The sequence below is a fragment of the Setaria viridis genome, chromosome 5, assembly GCF_005286985.2.
Source record: "Setaria viridis chromosome 5, Setaria_viridis_v4.0, whole genome shotgun sequence".
NCBI classification, from domain to species: domain Eukaryota; kingdom Viridiplantae; phylum Streptophyta; class Magnoliopsida; order Poales; family Poaceae; genus Setaria; species Setaria viridis.
The window spans coordinates 45,517,450-45,535,477 of NC_048267.2; the positions used below are offsets into that span (position 1 = coordinate 45,517,450).

An 18,028-nucleotide genomic window follows, 5' to 3' on the forward strand; every position below is an offset into this window, starting at 1 on the left:
ATACTAATTAGAAGTATTAAATGTAGTCTAATTACAAAAGTAATTACACAGATGGAGTCTAATTCATGAGACGAATCTATTAAGTCTAATTAGTCCATGATTTGACAATGTAGTGCTACAATAACCATTTGCTAATGATGGATTAATTAGGCTAAATAGATTCGTCTCGCGAATTAGCCTAGGGGTTCTGCAATTAGTTTTATAATTAGTTCATGTTTAGTCCTCATAATTAGCATCCGAACATCTGATGTTACAGGACTAAACTTTAGCCCCTGGTATCCAAACACGCCCTTGGTCACCATTGACTAATTTGTCCGCACAATCGTTAGCCAAGTCACAGAAATTAAAGAAAAGCATGCACTGTAAGTTATCTGGTAGAAAAGAAAACAGCATCGATAAGGAGGTTCTCACCATGCTAGATGAGGTGTGAAGCTTCTTTTACTCGAATTTGACTTCTGGAATATGAGCGATCTTGTGCTTGTCCTCTCCTTGGCACTTCTCTGACAGTGCTAGGCAGTTGGCGATCCGCAGTTTCTTTAACCCAGTAAGACGCTGTATGCTTTCTGGCAGTGAAGATAGCATTGGGCATGAGCCGATTTCAATTTGTCTCAAAGAAGTTAAATCTCCCAGCCATTCTGGCAGCGTCTCCAAGTCATAACAGTCCTCTACCAAGAATACCCGGAGGGAGATGAAAGATCGGATAACCTCTGGCAATGTTGTAAGACCCGTGAGGGAGGACAGAACAAGGTTCTCGATAGAACAGAGATACCGGGCCCTATGCCACGCTTCAGGAGAAGGGGATGTGCCCGCTATCAAAAGGAAACATGGAGAAGTGATAGATGAGAGGTTCCCAAACCCATGTTCCGGAAAAACGTGATTGCTATTATATACCGCCCAGGTCACGCTCATCGGCAGCAATCAGCAGATGTAAATTAGGGATTAAGAACTCTTCATCTTCATTAGACGTTCTCGTTGTCCACCACCCTTCCAAGTTGTCCATTCCCTCCAAAAGAATCATTCTTAGCTTCGAGCAACTTCCGTGGTCCCCATAAAATTCCCTCCCGACACTTTTGAGATTGGGCATTCTACCCAAGCCCAATGCTCTCAAATTTGGCAGGCGCCCAAGTGGAGGGAGGTGGCTGCACCCTTCCAGATTGGAAAGAACGATGGTGGAAAGATGAGGTAGGTAGGAAGGAAGCTCCAGCATCCACCTAGAGAAGTCTACGCTCACGTAACCATCAAGATGAAGGTGTCCGAGATTTCTAGGAGGCACAAGCTTCTCCAGCACCGATTTGTCAACCGATGCATCTGCATGCTCCACCATACTACTTTCACCATGTCCCCATGAAAGCCACAGACTCGTAAGATTTGAGTTGTTCAACAGTTTTGCCTGGTCTGCCCCTTCCAGATTCTTGACATTCTTAAGACCTTTGATCTGCAGCTCAAGGCAGGGTGTCTTCTCGAGCTCTAAAATTTGACTCCATAGATCACCACGTCCATCAAGCACACATGACCTTTCCAGGTTTAGTTGTTCCCTAAGTTTATCAACTTCAGAACGTATATGGAATGCAAAAAGTCCTCTTTCGACATGTACAAGTGTAGACATGTTAAAAATGCTATCCGGCAAGCCAACAAGGAAAAAGCAGCCTTGCAGATCCAAACTCTGAAGTCGTAAAACACCAATAGAAGCAGGCAGATGTCTAAGTTTTACACAGAACGACAAATTTAGGTGCTTTAACATCATGAGTTTGCATAGAGACTCGGGCAACATTTGAACCTTGGAACAGCTTGTCATGTTCAGATACTCAAGCTTAGAAAGTTGATCAATACAATCTGGGACCTTTTCAAGATTATGGCAATCTGACAGCTCAAGATGTGTTAGATCATGAAGTTGACAGCAAGATTCTGGTAGTGAGTGGAGTTTGTAGCAATCGGATAGGTTCAAAAACTGAAGCTTATGCAACTTGCCAAAGGATTCTGGAAGGGTAGGCAGTTCATGGCAGCTTGCCAAGTTTAAGAAGAGCAAAGCACTGAGGTTACCGAAAGAGGTGGGAAGTTCATGAAGGTTGACACATCCTGATAGGTCAAAGTATTGCAGCTTTTGGAGGCAACCAACGTTTGTGGGCAGTGCCTTCAGAGAAGTGTTTGAAAGTATCAAGGTTTGCAAGTTTAGGAGACGGTTCAAGGATTTAGGCAAGTTTGGGATAGGAAGGTTGGAAGCATCAAGATACCTTAATAGCTTTAGTTTACAAACAGAACCCGGTAGCTCTGACACATGGCATCCACTCAAATCCAAAACTCTCAGAAATAATGCGTGTGAGAATGCTTGCTTAGGAAGATGAAGTTTATTGCATTCCCTGAAATGCATGGCCCTAACCTTTGGTGGCAAAGACTTAGAGGATGGAGACTCGTTACTATTCATCAATAGCTGATAGTGACAAATCAATTTGCCCCCCTTAGTAGTGCTGTTTGCCACACCATTTGTGCAAGATAATTCATCACCAGCAACATGCCTTGCGAGATCGTGTACCATATCATGCATACGAAGTCTAAGTGTGGGTTCAAAACTCCTTGAAGCCGGCACCTTGCAAAAGAAAATAGAGCATAGTTCATATCTTTTCAAGATAAACAATTGCAATTTCGTAATTACAAGTACACGTACTGTAGGAGTCAAATTTGTTAGGAGGGACATCCCCAAGAATTCATTAACATATTCCCTACCAATCTTCTGAAGTGGTTGTTAGTATCTTGAATAAACCCCAAAGCAATCCATTGCTGGATCAAACAATCATGATCTATATCATGGTTCTTAGGGAAGATAGAGCAATACATGAAACAAAGTTGAAGTTGTGGAGGCATGTGGTAATAGCTTAGCAGCAAGCCCTTCAGCATTCCTTTGTCATCATCCTTAATATCCAGTATGTTACTATTTTTAATTTCTAACCATTCTTCTCTTGTGCACTGCTTCTGCATCACATAACCAAGAGCCTTAGCAACCAGGTGTACTCCACTGCATCGCTGTGCAATATCCTTTCCAATGTCTACAAGGTCAGTAAGTTGACCATTTCCGAGATTACAAGGCTTCATAATAGACCAACATTCATCAATTGACATACTCTCCAGTTTAATTGGGTCAACAATATGAAAATATGAAGAATGTATGGTAGTAGTAGATACTAAACTAACAACCTTTTCACTACGGGTAGTGACTATTATATTGCTACCTTTCATTCCAGATTGCAACATGTTCATCAGATCCTCCAACTTAGACCTCTCTTCCTCCCATAAATCATCTAAGACTATAAGATAAATCTTGCCATGGAGTATGCGGTCAAGTTGAGATTTTAGGTACTGCAGATCAACATCATTAGCAGGAGGGCTACCCTCGACCTGAGATATAATAGCAGACACAATCTTATTTAGCTGAAATTCCATCGAGACATGAACCCATGCTTTCACATGAAACATATTTGTTTCCTTGTCAGTGTAAACAGCCTTTGCTAATGTTGTCTTACCCATTCCACCAAGGCCAACAACAGGAATGATAAAGCTTTCTTTCTCTCCATTTTTCTGCAACACCTTAGTCAGTATGTCTTTCTTCTCGCTTTCCCTTCCTATCACCTCAATTTCATCTCTGTCACCAATAAAGGTTTCTCTCCACTTCTTCTTACTATCTTGGCTTGTTGGGGTAGGCAATGTCAGAAAACGGAATTTCGTCTGGTCCTCAACAATCTTATCCAGCATCACCCGGATATTTCTCATCTTATCTGACATGGTGATGCGCACAACGAGTGGATTGATTGATGAGAAGAAAAATTTAGCCTGCAGTATTTTTGTAAGATGGAATCAGTGAAACAACCACAACATATATCCAAAGAAGGCATGTGTGACTAAAAATCTACCAAAAAGTTAGTATAGTTTTATGAAGTAGATATAACACCTAACTAGAAAATTATTTTCTATTTCTGGACAGTAGCATGCAAGAATTCCTATGGATTGCCAAATTGTGGTCACCAACACTGACAAAAAAGTTGTGGTACTGTCACAGTCACACCGCACGAAATTATACTAATTAATCCTACAAGTGGATCAATGTTCCTATTCTATTTCTTTATCGATGAATTGAGAATTGAGATGCGAATTTCGTTAGTCAATTGTGCTAGAAAAGATTGTCAATTCTATGACCATTTAAATTAGGTACAGGAATTAGGATCTTTTTGGAATGTGTGAATACAGTTCAATGGACAATTTAAAGCTCTGACCCATTTTACTTTGTGCTTGATTTGGTAACCTTTTGAGGAACAAAACTAAGCTGGAGCCCCTAGAAATAATAAAAAAAAGAGTAAATCAGACTGAAATTAGAATGCAGAAATGTGTAAAGTTTCCTTGAAATTTCATGTAATTTATTCACACTAGCACTATAAGTATATGCTGATAAAAATATTATTAAATAGACCATACAATATCCAGTACAGTAATCAACTGTGACCTTGTATTGGAGGGATCAGGCTAATTACACAATGGGTCCAATAACCTTTTATTCTGGAGATAGATTGCTCTTTGGCGACCGACTTTAGTAGAGAGCATAGCAAAGTAGCGAAGAGTTGGCAAGCTAGGAGGAACTACTGCTATGTGGTTGAGGCAACAACACCACGTGTGTTGTCTAACACCTGAAACATGACTGTAACCCAAGTAATATGAAGCTCTCTTGTCCCTTATAAACATGGGAAAGGAATCTGCATTTAGCATGCTGCAATTATTTTTAATTTTTAATTATTAAAGCATGTGAATTCCCCCTTCAACAACTAGAATTTTTTTTGGAAAAAGAATATTTGTTTGGTTTCCCTGCGCAATTTTCCCAAGCCTTTCAAATAAGCAAGGAAATCCTCGTAAGCTATGAATGGGCAAGGGAATAAAACCATAGTTTAAAATAGTCGGCTATAGCCTCCGCTTTCTCCGGCTATAGCGGATCGAGGTGGGTGCAGCTATTGCTCACGTGTGCAATTCATTGGCTATAGCTCCATCCAACAACCAAGTTTTTTTAAAAAAGAATAATTGTTTGGTCTCCCTGCACAACCTTTCCCAGCCTTTCAAGTGAGCAAGGAAATCCTTTTAAGCTATTGAATTGGCAAGGGAATAAAATATGAAATATGTGTCTACTTAAAAGGGAGCAAATGCTAAACAGAAGAGAGGACGTGTGCCTGTGGGACACAGTGGAAGAAGGTATGTATGGTGGTTACAGGGCCCGGATCTACTATGTCAAACTTTTGTGCTTAACTCTCGTTAAATCCGTGAATCTCCCTGTAGGTTCAACTAGGCAATCAACTGACTAGCAGGTGTTTCCATGAACCAGTGTCATACGATGATTGCAATTAGATAATTAATTCAGATAACTATTTTCTCCAAGGAACATAATTTAGATAATAATTATCTGGTGGCTAAAAAATTGTACAGATCTAGCTCTGTGAGAGGCCTTGCAACTTTCCATCAAAACTAAGTGCGTATATGATTGTTGGGTGTTCTGAGGGCTGTGTGTATATATATGATTTAGCATATCGTAGTCTATTACTTCTTCGCAAACATATGTATATGGAACATTTTGAGAAATATGTAAATGGAATAATTTTGACAAATATCAAATGTTTTGTGGTGTCTGTTTACTGTGCACACCCACAGATCCACGAGAATACATGTAGACACTAACTGAATAAAGAGTAACTGCTCTCCATTATCCTAATAGCTAGAATTAGTAGCATGAGAAGACCCAGTGTCATAGTACTTACCGTGCATGTACTATTTCTCCATATCATTGCGTTGGCGCCCAACTCATCCAGTGTGTCCTCCATGTCATAGGCAACAGATTTGTACTTCTTGAGCCAGAGTCTCGCCAATACATCCTCGGACTCCTGGGAGCGCTTCTCAGCATTGTTAAGTGCAACCTGCAGGTTAAACATTTTGTCCTTCATCTCCTTGGCATCATTCTCAAAGTTCCATAGCAGCTCGATCCTCTCCCAGGCTTTGTCACCGAGCATGCTGCCAACATGCTGAATCACGGCACTTGCGATCATGTCAGGTCCCCCACTCATGGCTGCAGACTTGTGTTTTGCTCTCTCACAAACACGAGTGGTGTTGCTTTTGTGTACTTGAAAGCTCCTATATGAAGAACATACGACATGTTATGCAGATATATGCTGCTGCCCGTCTTCTAGTCAAGCTTTTTGCATCCACAGATACCTGAAGTGCAGTGCAGGTTCAGGACTTGGAATCCCCGCCAAAAGCAAACTGCATAAATCCCTAGACTACACCGCAAGTCATGGCCTTTGGTGAAAGCAAAGTAGGCGTGGTGCCTATCCTGGAAAAGAGAACGTATGGACAAAGTTAAAGATATGAACTTGAAATATTTAACTCAAAGGTGAAAGATTATGATTTCTTTGCTAATGAATTCGGGAGGAGGGAGAGATGGGGAGAATGACGGAGCAAACACTGCACGAGACATAAATCATAAGAGATGGATGGATTTTTCGGCTTCTCGCCATGAGCTTGCTACAAGAACATATAAGACTGATATTCACGAGGGAGAACACTCTTGTACTGAATGAGTACTGAAGAGTGCCATGCCTTGCTTCTAAAGATGAAGATGATTTGTTAACAGTACACGGTTCACTTGTTCGATTTCAATAGGAACGCCAAGCGCGCTTGTTCGCCGCATACCTTTAGCATCGGCGACGTACGGCGGCCCGCCGTAGTTTCACCGCGTCCTCGCGGCAACACGAAGATCAATTTCGGCAACAGACGCGAGCGCCGCCTCCGAAGGGTTCCTGCCCCTGCCCGAGCCGCCGGACGACCAACGGCATCCGCCTCCAGCGAAGCGGCCAAGGCCCTCCATCCGCCTCAGCAACCGCCTCTCCACCGGCGGCATCGCCCCACCGAGCCCCGCCCCCTCGACATTCCCCATCCGCCTGCAGACCGATGAAGGGGGAGTACTCCACCAACCCGGGGTCCTACTGAGGGCCCAAGGAAGGAACGCGAGGTCGAGCTCGTCGGAAGCGTCCGCCGCCGCGGTCGATGGCGTCACTCCCGCGCTCGCCGTCGCTCGGTTCGGCCCCGCAGCGTCCGACGCCACCGGCGGCGAGCAGCAGCTGGGGCGGGTTTGGGTTTGGGCTTAGCATCCGGGTTGGGTTCATGGGCTCATGGCCTGTCTAACATTATTCTCCAACCGGAAGTCAGATCACACGGCCACACTGCTCAATTTGTCACCAACAACACAAGAGGACAATGGGATGGAAGTTCTAAAAGCTCCAAGGGGGTGTTTGCGAGACAGTGGCTAAACTTTAGCCCTGTCACATTGGATGTTCGATACTAATTAGGAGGACTAAATATGAGCTAATTACAAAACTAATAGCAGAACCTTTAGGCTAAATCGCGAGACGAATCTATTAAGCCTAATAATTCATCATTAGCGAATGGTTACTGTAGCACCACATTGTCAAATTATAGATTAATTAGGTTTAATAGATTCGTCTCGCAATTTAGCCTAGAGGTTGTGCAATTAGTTTTGTAATTAGGTTATTATTAATACTCCTAATTAGTGTTAAACATCCAATGTGACAGTTAACCCCGTCTCCGAACACCCAATAGTAGTACTAGACATGTGTCTAGAGTTCTCCCACTTGTACTTCCCCTCCCGGTGCTTTGTGCAGATCACTGATAGTAGCCTTGGTGCTGCGGTAGAAGAGGTGGCGCGAAGTGTCAGTTAAAATATGCGGTATGAAATAATGTTTCTAAACCAAGACACTCTACTGTTTTATACAGGCAAAATAACTATTTTGATCCTAGGTCCTCAACTTCTAAAATGGCCAATCTAGTTTCTCATTTTTTTTTCGGATCAAATATGAGACTTCATGTTTGCTTAAAATTAATGCAAAAAGTCATGTTTGCTCTTAGCCTCTTCTCCTCCTCCTCAATTATCCAAAATAAGTATGAGCATATATATGTTTACCGAGAGAGTACGAATATATAGCTGAAGCATGTATACAGTACCATGAGTACTTTAAATTATGTGTACTATGTGTATATCATGAAAGAGTATCAGCACCTACATTTTGCATATCAAAATTTAATCCGTGTGAACACATGCATGATTTTAAAGAGTGTGAGAACATGTAAAACTATATTTTATATCAGTTAAAAAATATATTGATGTGTGTATGTATCAAGGGAGTATGAGCATATACATGTTTGATCTTCATGAGCCAAGGGTAAAATGGACTTTTCACATCAGTCTCGTACTAAGATATATAGCACCACATCAGCAAAATGATAAGTTTGACCTAAAATCGGAAGTTAAGGGACTAAATTGACCTATCTGAAAGTTGAGGGGCAAATGTAAAGTTCAGGGAGTAAAATGAAGAATGAGTTTGACATAAACGGAAGTTAAAGTTGAGGGACGAACTTGCAAAAGTTTAGGAACTAAAATATCAATTTTGGCTTTTATATACAGTTGTTAGTTCCCACATTTTGCCTCGACAAGCAACACTAGCCAAGTCCAAGATGGGCGAGGCGGTCAAGCTCATCGGCTCCGGCAGCAGCCCCTTCGTGCACCGCGCCGCTGTGGCGCTGCGCCTCAAGGGCGTGCCCTACGAGTTCATCCGCGAGGACATGAGCAACAAGAGCGATCTGCTTCTCCAGCACAACCCCGTCCACAAGAAGGTGCCCGTGCTCCTCCACGGCGGCCGCGCCGTGTGCGAGTCCCTCATCATCGTCGAGTACGTCGACGAGGCCTTCCCGGGGCCGCCGCTCCTCCCCGCCGACCCCTACGACCGCGCCGCCGCCCGCTTCTGGGCGCACTTCCTCGACGACAAGTGCCTCAAGTCGCTGTGGCCGGCGCTGTGGACGGAGGGCGAGGCGCAGGCGGCGTCAATGGCAGTGGCGAGGGAGAACCTGGCGATACTTGAGGAGCAGCTCAGGGGGAAGAAGAAGAAGAGGTTCTTCGGCGGCGATTCCATCGGCCTCGTGGACATAGCCGGGGCCGGGTTGTTCGCGCACTGGCTCGGCGTGCTCGAGGAGGTCGCCGGGGTGCGTGTCCTGAGCGACGAGGAGCACCCGGCCCTGCGCCGCTGGGCGAACGAGTACCTCGCCGACGAAGCCGTCAAGGAGTGCCTGCCGGACAGGGACCAGCTTGTGGCCCACTTCTCCGCGAACAGGGACAAGTGCATCTCGATAGCCAAATCCATGCTGCCGCCGAATTGATGGAGTTGCTTGAAACGATGATCGGCGTTGTATTATCGTGACGGTGACATCTATCTGCTGTTTCTTAAGTGTCAGAAATAAAAGGCGACAGTGTTGCGAATTTGTTCTCTTACAGAGTGTTGTTTCCTAGCAGCTTCGTCCCTCCCGTCTTCCATTATTGGTCAATTGACTCTCCTTTGTAGCAGTATTCTAGTAGAAGCCATCATTAGGAGAAGCCATCTTCCTCGCGGACATAGCCGCCGGCGGCCTGCTGGCGCACTGGCTTGGTGTGCTCGAGGAGGTCGCCGGAGTGCGTGTCCTCAACGATGAGGAGGAATACCCGGCTCTGCGCCGGTGGGCGGCGGAGTACAGCTCCAGTGAAGCGGTGAAGGAGTGCCTGCCGGCCGGACATGGCCCGGCTTCTCTCCTACTTCGGCGCGATCGGGGAGAAGTGCGTCTTGGTGGCCAACTCGACGGTGCCCAAATAAACATTGAGCTCATCATCATCATCATCCAGTAATGCTTTAGCATGTTTGGTCGCCGGTCACCGTCGTCGTTGCACTCGCCACCTACTGCACATCATTAGGACCGGCCAGAATTGCGATCATGTAAAGGCTTTTCACAAACTTGTAAGCTCAGATCGTGTAAGCATGCGGTCGGCCAGATTCCGTTGGAAACGGTGAGGCTCATCGGCTGTTTTGGCAAAATGCTCGTAATCTGTAGTCAAGTCTCTTTCTATATGACCGTGTAGCCAGCCTCAACTACAATCTCAAGATCTAAAGTTTGGAAGAACTACAAGAAGCTTGCAGAACTAAGATAACAAATTGTTGAACAGAAGCAAATGTTGAGCGACTTGAAGATGAAAGCACAAGCTTTAGGTGCAGCAATAAAAATGAAGCATCTTTAGTCAGTCCTAAACAAGACCAGCAAGATTCGTTCAATAAACAAGACCAGCAGGTGTCATCTAGACAAATAATAACACAAACTCTGGTAGGTACGCGATTAAAACCATGGCAGTTGTGACACATTACCCACTGCTTTCATCTCAGTACAAGCCGCAAAAGCTCAACATTTTTTTGACGCAACTTGCTCGTGCGCCATTGACCAGCTGGGGGAACCAGGAGCGCAACCACAAGTGTTCCAAAGCTTCCACGAGAGAAGACGATGACGTCCGAGCCGGTGAGGCTCATCGGCGGGTTCGGCAGCCCGTTCGCGCATCGCGCCGAGGTGGCCCTGCGCCTGAAAGGGGTCCCCTACGAGCTCATCCTGGAAGACCTGAGCAACAAGAGCGAGCTCCTGCTCAAGCACAACCCCGTCCACAAGCTCGTGCCCGTGGTCCTCCATGGCGACCGCTCCGTCGCCGAGTCGCTCGTCATCGTCGAGTACATCGACAAGGCCTTCGACGGGCCGCCGCTGCTGCCGGCCGACCCCTACGAGAGGGCCCAGGCGCGTTTCTGGGCCCAGTTCATCGACCAAAGGGTAACAATCAATTCACTCCATGCATCTCCATGCTAGAACAGGATAAGATGCTCGATCCATCGATCGATGGATCTCTTTCATGTGCTCCTGGATGCAGTTTGCAAGGCCGTTCTTCATGTCATTCTGGATTGGGGACGACGACGAGCACAAGAAGGCCTTCGTGAAGGAGGCCAAGGAGAACCTGGCGCTCCTGGAAGCGCAGCTCAAGGGGAGGAGGTTCTTCGGGGGCGACGCCGTCGGCTTCCTCGACATCGCCGCCTGTGCGTTGGCCCGCTGGGTTGGGGTGATGGAGGAGGTCACCGGGGTGACCTTGCTAAACGACGAGGAGCTCCCTGCGTTCTGCAGGTGGGCCAACGACTACGTCAACGACGAGACCGTGAAGCAGTGCCTGAGGAGCAGAGACGACCTCGTCGCCTATTTCTCCGCGAGGAAGGAGATGTACATGGCACGAGCCAGGGCTACTCTGCACAAGTAATTTGGACCTCCCAGTGCCGTTAGTTTCCTTGTTGGCGTTTGCGTGTTCTTCGAAGCCATGGCCCGATCCATATCTTATTCCACACAAACAGAGAGAAAATCGAGCGTACAAATTCTTGAACCAAATTATACACTTCTGCATCATTATACTGATGCTTTGAGCATCTGTCTGTACTTGTCGATGTTTGCAACGTAGAAGGCGAGAAGTCGTTCCCTGTCAGGCAGGCACTGCTTGACATCTTCGTCGGAGGTGTAGCCCTTGGCCCACTGGTGCAGAGCAGGGAACTCGTCGTCGCTCATCAGACTCACTCCAGCCGACTCCTGGATCACGCTTAGCCAGTGAGCCACACCGCACGCGGCGATGTCGACGTAGCCGACGGAGTCGCCGGCGAAGAATCTCTTCCCCTTGAGCTGCTCCTCCAGGAGCGCCAGGTTCTCCTTCGCCTCCTTCACGGACTCCTTCTGCGTCTCTCCCTCCGACCACACCGACAACATCAACGGCTTGGCGCACTGTGTACAGTTGCTAGAGTTCAGTAAAATCGGAGATAATATTACTTGGGATTAATCGCAAGAAATGGCTGTAATTTCAGTACCTTGTAGTCCATGAAGTGAGCCCAGAAACGAGCCATGGCGCGGTCGTAGGGATCGGTCGGCAGGAGGGCCGGCCCGTCGAATGTCTCGTCGATGTACTCGAGGATGACGAGGGACTCGCAGATGGTGCGGTCGCCATGGAGGAGCACGGGGACCTTCTTGTGGATGGGGTTGTGCGTGAGGAGCAGCTCGCTCTTGTTCTCCAGGTCTTCGAGGATGAGCTCGTAAGGCACGCCCTTGAGCCGCAGGGCCGCCTCAGCGCGGTGGACGGCTGGGCTCCCGAAGGCGCCGATGAGCTTAACCGGTGGAGACATCTCTCTGTTCAATCCTAACAAATTTTTTTCACTCTTGCTGCTATCTTGGCTAAACTATAAAAAAGCATTCGTATTTATGATAGGGACCTAGAGCTAGTCAGGGCGTGATTGGTAGATGGGATGGTGGCGTCCGAAGGACCATCCGGCATCATCTGGTGCACTTGAACGTGATTGGTTGCTCTTCCTGCATCATATGGCTGCACCATCTCGTTCACTCCACCCCTCCCATCTCGCATCCCTCCATCCGCCCAAAAACTACCTTCCCTCGCGAGCCGGGATGGCACGGTGCAGGTGAGCGCGCAGGGCCCATGCGACATACACCCAACACTCTTATCCATACATGCAACCAAACACGATTCCGTCTCATACTGGACCAACAACAAAGACAACCAAACACAACTCGGTGCACGATTTCAACCTGTCTCCTGTGAGCCTGGACCGGTCCTCCATACCGGCTGCCTATGCTCAGAGCAACCAATCACGCCCTCAATTGGTGTGCTGCTGCTTCTCCAAGAAGAAGGGTCGACCTCTTCTCCTCCTTTTTTTCTTCTTCTATTCTAATTTTTAACTTCATTTAGTCAATCGTCTCATATCCAAGAGAAGATATTATGCTTGAAGCAGGAAAAACAGAACTCCTCTATCTATCTGCCATCCATCGGGCAGATAAAAACTAGGGACGGTCAACACTGGTATTTGACTGTTTGTGTTTCTTCTCCACCGTCAGATCTGCGTGTCCTGTGATCAGGCCCGTTCCTTTCTTTTGACCAGTCAACGACGCCCGCCGCAGCCTTCTTCCCCGTTCGCTCGCAGTCGCAGACTCGCCCTCTCTCGCCGTCTCACCTCGATCTGGATCAGATGTCGCCGCCGTCTGATGGATCGTACTCTCGCGTTCTTCCTTGCGTGCCTTCCCTTGTCCTTCCACCTTGCTGTCGCCGGCGCCGAATTGCACCCGCAAAAGCCCTAGCCACCGATTGAAACCCTAGCCGCGCCGGCGCGCCGCCGTCGAAGCGTCGACACGTCGCTTCTCGCCGGGTTCTTTGGTGTAAGTTTTCATTCTTCCATCTGTGATGTTCGACGGTCGATTTCAATTTGAATGTTTGCACATGGCTGATGGTCGTAATGCTCTGTAGGAGCAAGTCGGTAAAACTGTTTTTTTTTTTCGCGCATTACTACGCACTAAACTGGAAATGCATATGCTCTTAGTTTGGATAGAAATTGGAGCTGGGACATCACTTGGTGTCCTTTGCATCTAAACAACAGATCAATTTAAAAGTCCAAACGGCAGAATCTGTGCCCCCCTATTTTAAGTCCAAGTTTTAATCTTTCAAAGCTGAAATGAATCCTTCATATTTACTGTTGTTAGATATCTTTATATTTCAAATTAAAAGTTGGAAGCCAACAACAAAATGAAGTCTCGACATCCGAATTGGATGTTTTCTTAACCCAATGGAAAGGTCAAAACCTGAAGTTTCTTACTGGACCGGAATGGCATTCGACCTTCAGACTGCACAAACTGAAAGTTTTAAGTAAGAACTGTCTTGGCCCAAACTGAAACTCGCTAAGCTATGCAGGCTAGAAAAATAGCCGCAGATCCATATGTTGAGGTCACTGCTTATGCCAGCCTGCCAGGTATATACCTGCCAGTTTTAGTTAAGAACTTTCCCGGCCCAAACTGAAATTTTCTGAGCTATGCAAGTTTGAAAAAGATGCACACAGATTTATATGCTGAGGTCAGTGCTTATGCCAGGCATATGGTTCATTATATCTCCCGACCAGCTTGCCCAATGACTGATTGACTGTACTGATATATTAGCATTATCTGCCTGATCTGCTCATGTATTTGGTTCTAGCTTTTGGGTAAATCAAATCTCTCTGACTTAAGCTACATCAATCCTAGTGATCATTTTGACTAAATTGCATTCAACGATGTTTGTTGGGCCAAGGGACAGATGGGAATCTTTTTAATTGTTGTTCTCTCGACTGAAGCAACCAAGCAACTTCTTCCCAATCAGATGATCATCTAAACTCAAAAGAAGAGAAGAAACAAGAACAAGAGATTGGTCTTCTTGCAGAAGAAGCAGCACACCTTTGACAATATCAATGGGAGCCACCTGTAGAGCTTGATCTTCTTGCAGAAGAAACAGATGATCGTCTATAAATAATGGAATGGTTTAGTAAGTTTCACCAAGGTAACAGCTGAGTTAGAACTATAGCAGAAAGATGTCTCCACCTGTTAAGGTCATCGGCCACATCGCCAGCCCATTCTCCCACCGTGTCGAGGCCGCCCTGTGTCTCAAGGGCGTGCCCTACGAGCTGATCCAAGAAGACCTGTTCAACAAGAGTGAGCTGCTGCTCACGCACAACCCCGTCCACAAGAAGGTGCCTGTGCTCCTCCATGGCGACCGCGCCATCTGCGAGTCCCTCGTCATCGTTGAGTATGTGGACGAAGCCTTCGAGGGGCCACCCCTCCTACCGATCGACTCCTACGACCGTGCTATGACCCGCTTCTGGGCTGACTTCATGGACAATAAGGTATTATCTCATGCCTACAAGCTAGGCCTGTCCTTATGAAATCTGAACATCTGCTAGTTGTACTAACACTGTTCAGCAGCTTCTCAAGCTGTTCTGGCTGGCCCACTGGACAGAGGGCGAGGTGCAGAAGGGAATAACGAAAGAGGCGAAGGAGAGCCTGGCGCTTCTGGAGGATAAGCTCAGGGGGAATAGGTTTTTTGGCGGTGACACCGTCAGCTACCTTGACTTGGTCTATTGTTGGTTAGCTCCTTGGCTTAGCGTCGTGGAGGAGGTGACTGGAGTGACTGTGGTAGACGAAAGCGAGTTCCCTGCTATACGCCAGTGGGAAAAGGAGTACAATTCTTGCGAAGCTTTGAAGCCGTGCATGCCGGACAGAGACCAAATCGTCGCCTACTTCATTGAAAGCAAGGAGAGCTACAAAATGTTCGCCAATGCATGGGCGGCGCAGCAGTAATTGTGTGCAAGAATACGAATCAATGTGTGGAATATCATATTGTGCCCAGATAAATATGTCCATGCTGCAGGCTGATTTATTTTGTGTGAATTCATATGTTTATTTGTGAGTTGGTACTACACTCCCCGCTTTATTAAGACAAATGAATACCATATTTTGTTTTTAGAAAAGTCAGACTTTGTGTATTTCGACCAAATTTTAGTCACAATATTGGTACATGTAGTATGTAAAATTATACAGTAACATTTATATTTCAAAATGCTTATACACATTGTTTCTAGCTACACCAACAATAAAATATGTCATGCATTATTAATTGATAGGAGATAGAAGTTATTCGAGCCATGTGTTTTCAGGTTCCTCCACGTTGCCCATTAGCTAATTTTCGGCCTAGTCCCATAGCCCTGTGAATGAAACCTCAGTTAAAAATTTCCATATTGATTTGAATATCTTGAATAGAAACCATTCACACTACGTTTCCAAGTCAGTTGAAATTGTTTCTCAACTCAAAATCGTTGCACCTGGATTGAACAGATTCCAAATAAAAATACCACAATGATTTTTCCATCTCCATTCTAGAAAATTTGTACCTAAATTCAAAATTTTACACCTCCATTTTTTAAAAAAATGCACATCTTTTTAAGAAATTTCTTATATTAAAAAATTTCCATCTAAAACATGTGCCTAAAGATGCAGGAACAAATTTCCATCTCAATTCTGATTAATATCCACCTAAAATGAAAAGGTTTCGTCAGTTCAAATGTTTTCAGGTTCACTACAAGGACATCCAGCATTTCTAGAGTGTTTTCTCAAATCGGTGAGGGTTATTGTTTTTCTGGATTATTTTTCTCAAATGGATGAGGGTTTTATTATAGTTTAATTTATCCCCGAGGGGCAAACAAATCCCTAGCCACTAATCCTTGAATGGCCTGGGAATGTATGCTGCAATTGAACCTTGCCAACAAATGCTGTATCTGTGGTGTTATTCATTAGAATAGTTACCAAATGAGAGGGTATTAGCTTTGGGTCCAAATTTTTTTCTTAAATTTCTAATATTTATCCCTTTCAAAATGATTTGTCCGTGCGGGAGCATCAGAGTATATATAATTAGTTTGTCCAAAAAAAGAGGGAGTATTAATTTTCCTATCAAAAGATCACGTTGATTATTTTGTTTGATCAAATGACAAATCTCATTGGATGGAAACAACACCACTACCTGCTGCAACTTCAAAAATGAGAACAAGATTACAAGAGTACGAGCTAGGTTTGATGGAGAAGAGAAGTGCATCGATCTATGCTCAGCAAGGCCGGAAGAAAGTTGTTGAAACAAGAAATCTCACGAGCAATGTACCCTCTAGCTCATGAATTAATTAGATTTAATAGATTCGTCTCGCGAATTAGCTATAACTTATGCAATTAGTTTTATAATTAATTCACATTTAGTTCTTCTAATTGGTATCAAACATCCGATGTGACCTGAACTAAATTTTAGTCCATGCCAACAAATTTGCGCAGAATAAAATCCACTCACGTGAAACATGCACATTTTATTCGCAGAAAAAAAAAGGCTTGCGCGAGCATATTTCACTGGGCACATCGATCCACCCGCAGGGGCGTAATCTTCTCCTTCCCCCTGATCCCATCACTGCAGCTGCAACATTGCGTTGACGGCAGTTTTGTACCTCTCCAAATTTTCATTGAAGTAGGCGAGGAGTTTCTCTCTGTCCGGAATGCACGGCTTCAGAGCTTCGTGGGAGCTGTAATCCTTGGCCCACTGGACGATGGCGGGGTGCTCGTCCTCCCTCACCACGGTCACTCCCATCACCTCCTGGATCACGCTGCTCCAGGGGCCCAACGCGGAAGCGGCGACGTCGAGGTAGCCGGGCCTGTCGCCGCCGAAGAACTTCTTCCCCTTGAGCTGCGCCTCCAGAAGCGTCAGCAGCTCCAAGCCCTCTTTCTCGAATTTCTCCCGCGCCTCGCCCTCGACCCAGTGCGCCATGAAGAACGGCTTGGTCAGCTGTTCATTCAGCAGCGTTCCATAAGTAAAACTGGTAGCAGATAATATTCAGAGAGCTTTTGGACGACAGTGAACTCAGCAAGTCAGCATACCTTGTTTTCGATGAAGTCAGCCCAGAAACGGGCCATGGCACGGTCGTAGGGGTCGGTGGGGAGGAAGGGCGGCCCGTCGAAGGCCTCATCGATGTACTCCGCGACGACGAGGGACTCGCTGATGGCCCTGTCGCCGTGGATGAGCACGGGCACCTTCTTGTGCACGGGGTTGAGCTGGAGAAGCAGGTCGCTCTTGGTCCCGAACAGGTCTTCCAGGAGGAGCTCGTAAGGCACGCCCTTGAGGCACAGAGCCGCCTGCGCGCGGAACGCGTACGGGCTGCCGAAGAAACCGATGAGCTTCACCGGCGGAGATGCCATCTTTTCCGCTTCTCCCAGCTACTTATTACTACGCTGATTGCTGTTTTCTTATCTTGGCCAAGCAATACTGAACCATTCCTACTATCTATAGCATACCCAAAGCGGTTAAGGCGTGCGGCTTCTTCTTCCTCGGGTCAACTGTTTCCTCATCCGAGAGGTGAGAAGCTGCTGGGTTGCTTCAGGCCTTCAGCAGTCTGCATATACAGTGCAGCTCAAGATCAGATGGATATTTCAGGTTTTCGGAGATATGTGGTTCAGTTCACCTAGAAACTGGTACAATCAGTACATGGACAGTTGGCCACATGGGCAGATCAGGAAATAATGTAGTGTATGAAGTCACAGAGCAGAGAGCATACTATGCATGGCATAAGCAATGATCTCAGCTTAGATCTGAGGGCATTCTTTGCCTCCATTTTGTTCAGCAAGTTTCAGTTTCATGGTTCCATAAGAAAATGTTTCTGTTTGGGTTGGTTCTGATGCAATGGGAATTTGTGGCCAGCAGCTGCCCACCCGGCCCGGTCGCACGCGG

General features: G+C 46.1%; 6 protein-coding genes across 9 annotated transcripts; 3 read left to right on the plus strand and 3 right to left on the minus strand.

The window, feature by feature from the left end:
• Window positions 1-750: 750 nt before the first annotated feature.
• Window positions 751-7,217, minus strand: LOC140220034 (putative disease resistance protein RGA3). 4 transcript variants are annotated; one of them, XM_034738992.2, is made up of 4 exons: window positions 6,712-7,217; window positions 5,784-6,352; window positions 2,831-3,822; window positions 2,214-2,584 (listed from the first exon to the last, which is right to left on the minus strand). In XM_034738992.2, exons 2-4 carry the CDS (start codon window positions 6,084-6,086, stop codon window positions 2,443-2,445), a joined length of 1,437 nt encoding a protein of 478 aa, XP_034594883.1. In that variant the 5' UTR covers window positions 6,087-6,352; window positions 6,712-7,217; the 3' UTR covers window positions 2,214-2,442. The 4 variants fall into 4 exon arrangements, with proteins under 4 accessions (XP_072150167.1, XP_072150168.1, XP_034594883.1 ...); XM_072294068.1 differs by lacking the exon at window positions 2,214-2,584 and having other exon boundaries at window positions 2,665-3,822; window positions 6,712-7,216; XM_072294066.1 differs by lacking the exons at window positions 5,784-6,352; window positions 6,712-7,217 and having other exon boundaries at window positions 751-2,584; window positions 3,516-3,708.
• Window positions 7,218-8,550: 1,333 nt separating this feature from the next.
• On the plus strand, window positions 8,551-9,361 carry LOC117857520 (glutathione transferase GST 23). The gene has a single exon (XM_034740227.2). It carries the CDS (start codon window positions 8,551-8,553, stop codon window positions 9,247-9,249), a length of 699 nt encoding a protein of 232 aa, XP_034596118.1. The 3' UTR covers window positions 9,250-9,361.
• A 1,031-nt stretch (window positions 9,362-10,392) lies between these two features.
• On the plus strand, window positions 10,393-11,430 carry LOC117857518 (probable glutathione S-transferase). The gene is made up of 3 exons (XM_034740225.2): window positions 10,393-10,707; window positions 10,805-11,178; window positions 11,378-11,430. Exons 1-3 carry the CDS (start codon window positions 10,393-10,395, stop codon window positions 11,415-11,417), a joined length of 729 nt encoding a protein of 242 aa, XP_034596116.1. The 3' UTR covers window positions 11,418-11,430.
• Window positions 11,228-12,086, minus strand: LOC117857523 (probable glutathione S-transferase). Its single transcript, XM_034740231.2, has 2 exons — window positions 11,775-12,086; window positions 11,228-11,691 (listed from the first exon to the last, which is right to left on the minus strand). Exons 1-2 carry the CDS (start codon window positions 12,084-12,086, stop codon window positions 11,326-11,328), a joined length of 678 nt encoding a protein of 225 aa, XP_034596122.1. The 3' UTR covers window positions 11,228-11,325.
• A 2,126-nt stretch (window positions 12,087-14,212) lies between these two features.
• On the plus strand, window positions 14,213-15,341 carry LOC117857522 (glutathione transferase GST 23). Its single transcript, XM_034740229.2, has 2 exons — window positions 14,213-14,618; window positions 14,698-15,341. The coding sequence occupies exons 1-2, from the start codon at window positions 14,307-14,309 to the stop codon at window positions 15,070-15,072; spliced, it is 687 nt and encodes a 228-aa protein (XP_034596120.1). The 5' UTR covers window positions 14,213-14,306; the 3' UTR covers window positions 15,073-15,341.
• Window positions 15,342-16,599: 1,258 nt separating this feature from the next.
• Window positions 16,600-17,795, minus strand: LOC117857521 (probable glutathione S-transferase). The gene is made up of 2 exons (XM_034740228.2): window positions 17,182-17,795; window positions 16,600-17,089 (listed from the first exon to the last, which is right to left on the minus strand). Exons 1-2 carry the CDS (start codon window positions 17,497-17,499, stop codon window positions 16,715-16,717), a joined length of 693 nt encoding a protein of 230 aa, XP_034596119.1. The 5' UTR covers window positions 17,500-17,795; the 3' UTR covers window positions 16,600-16,714.
• Window positions 17,796-18,028: the final 233 nt, after the last annotated feature.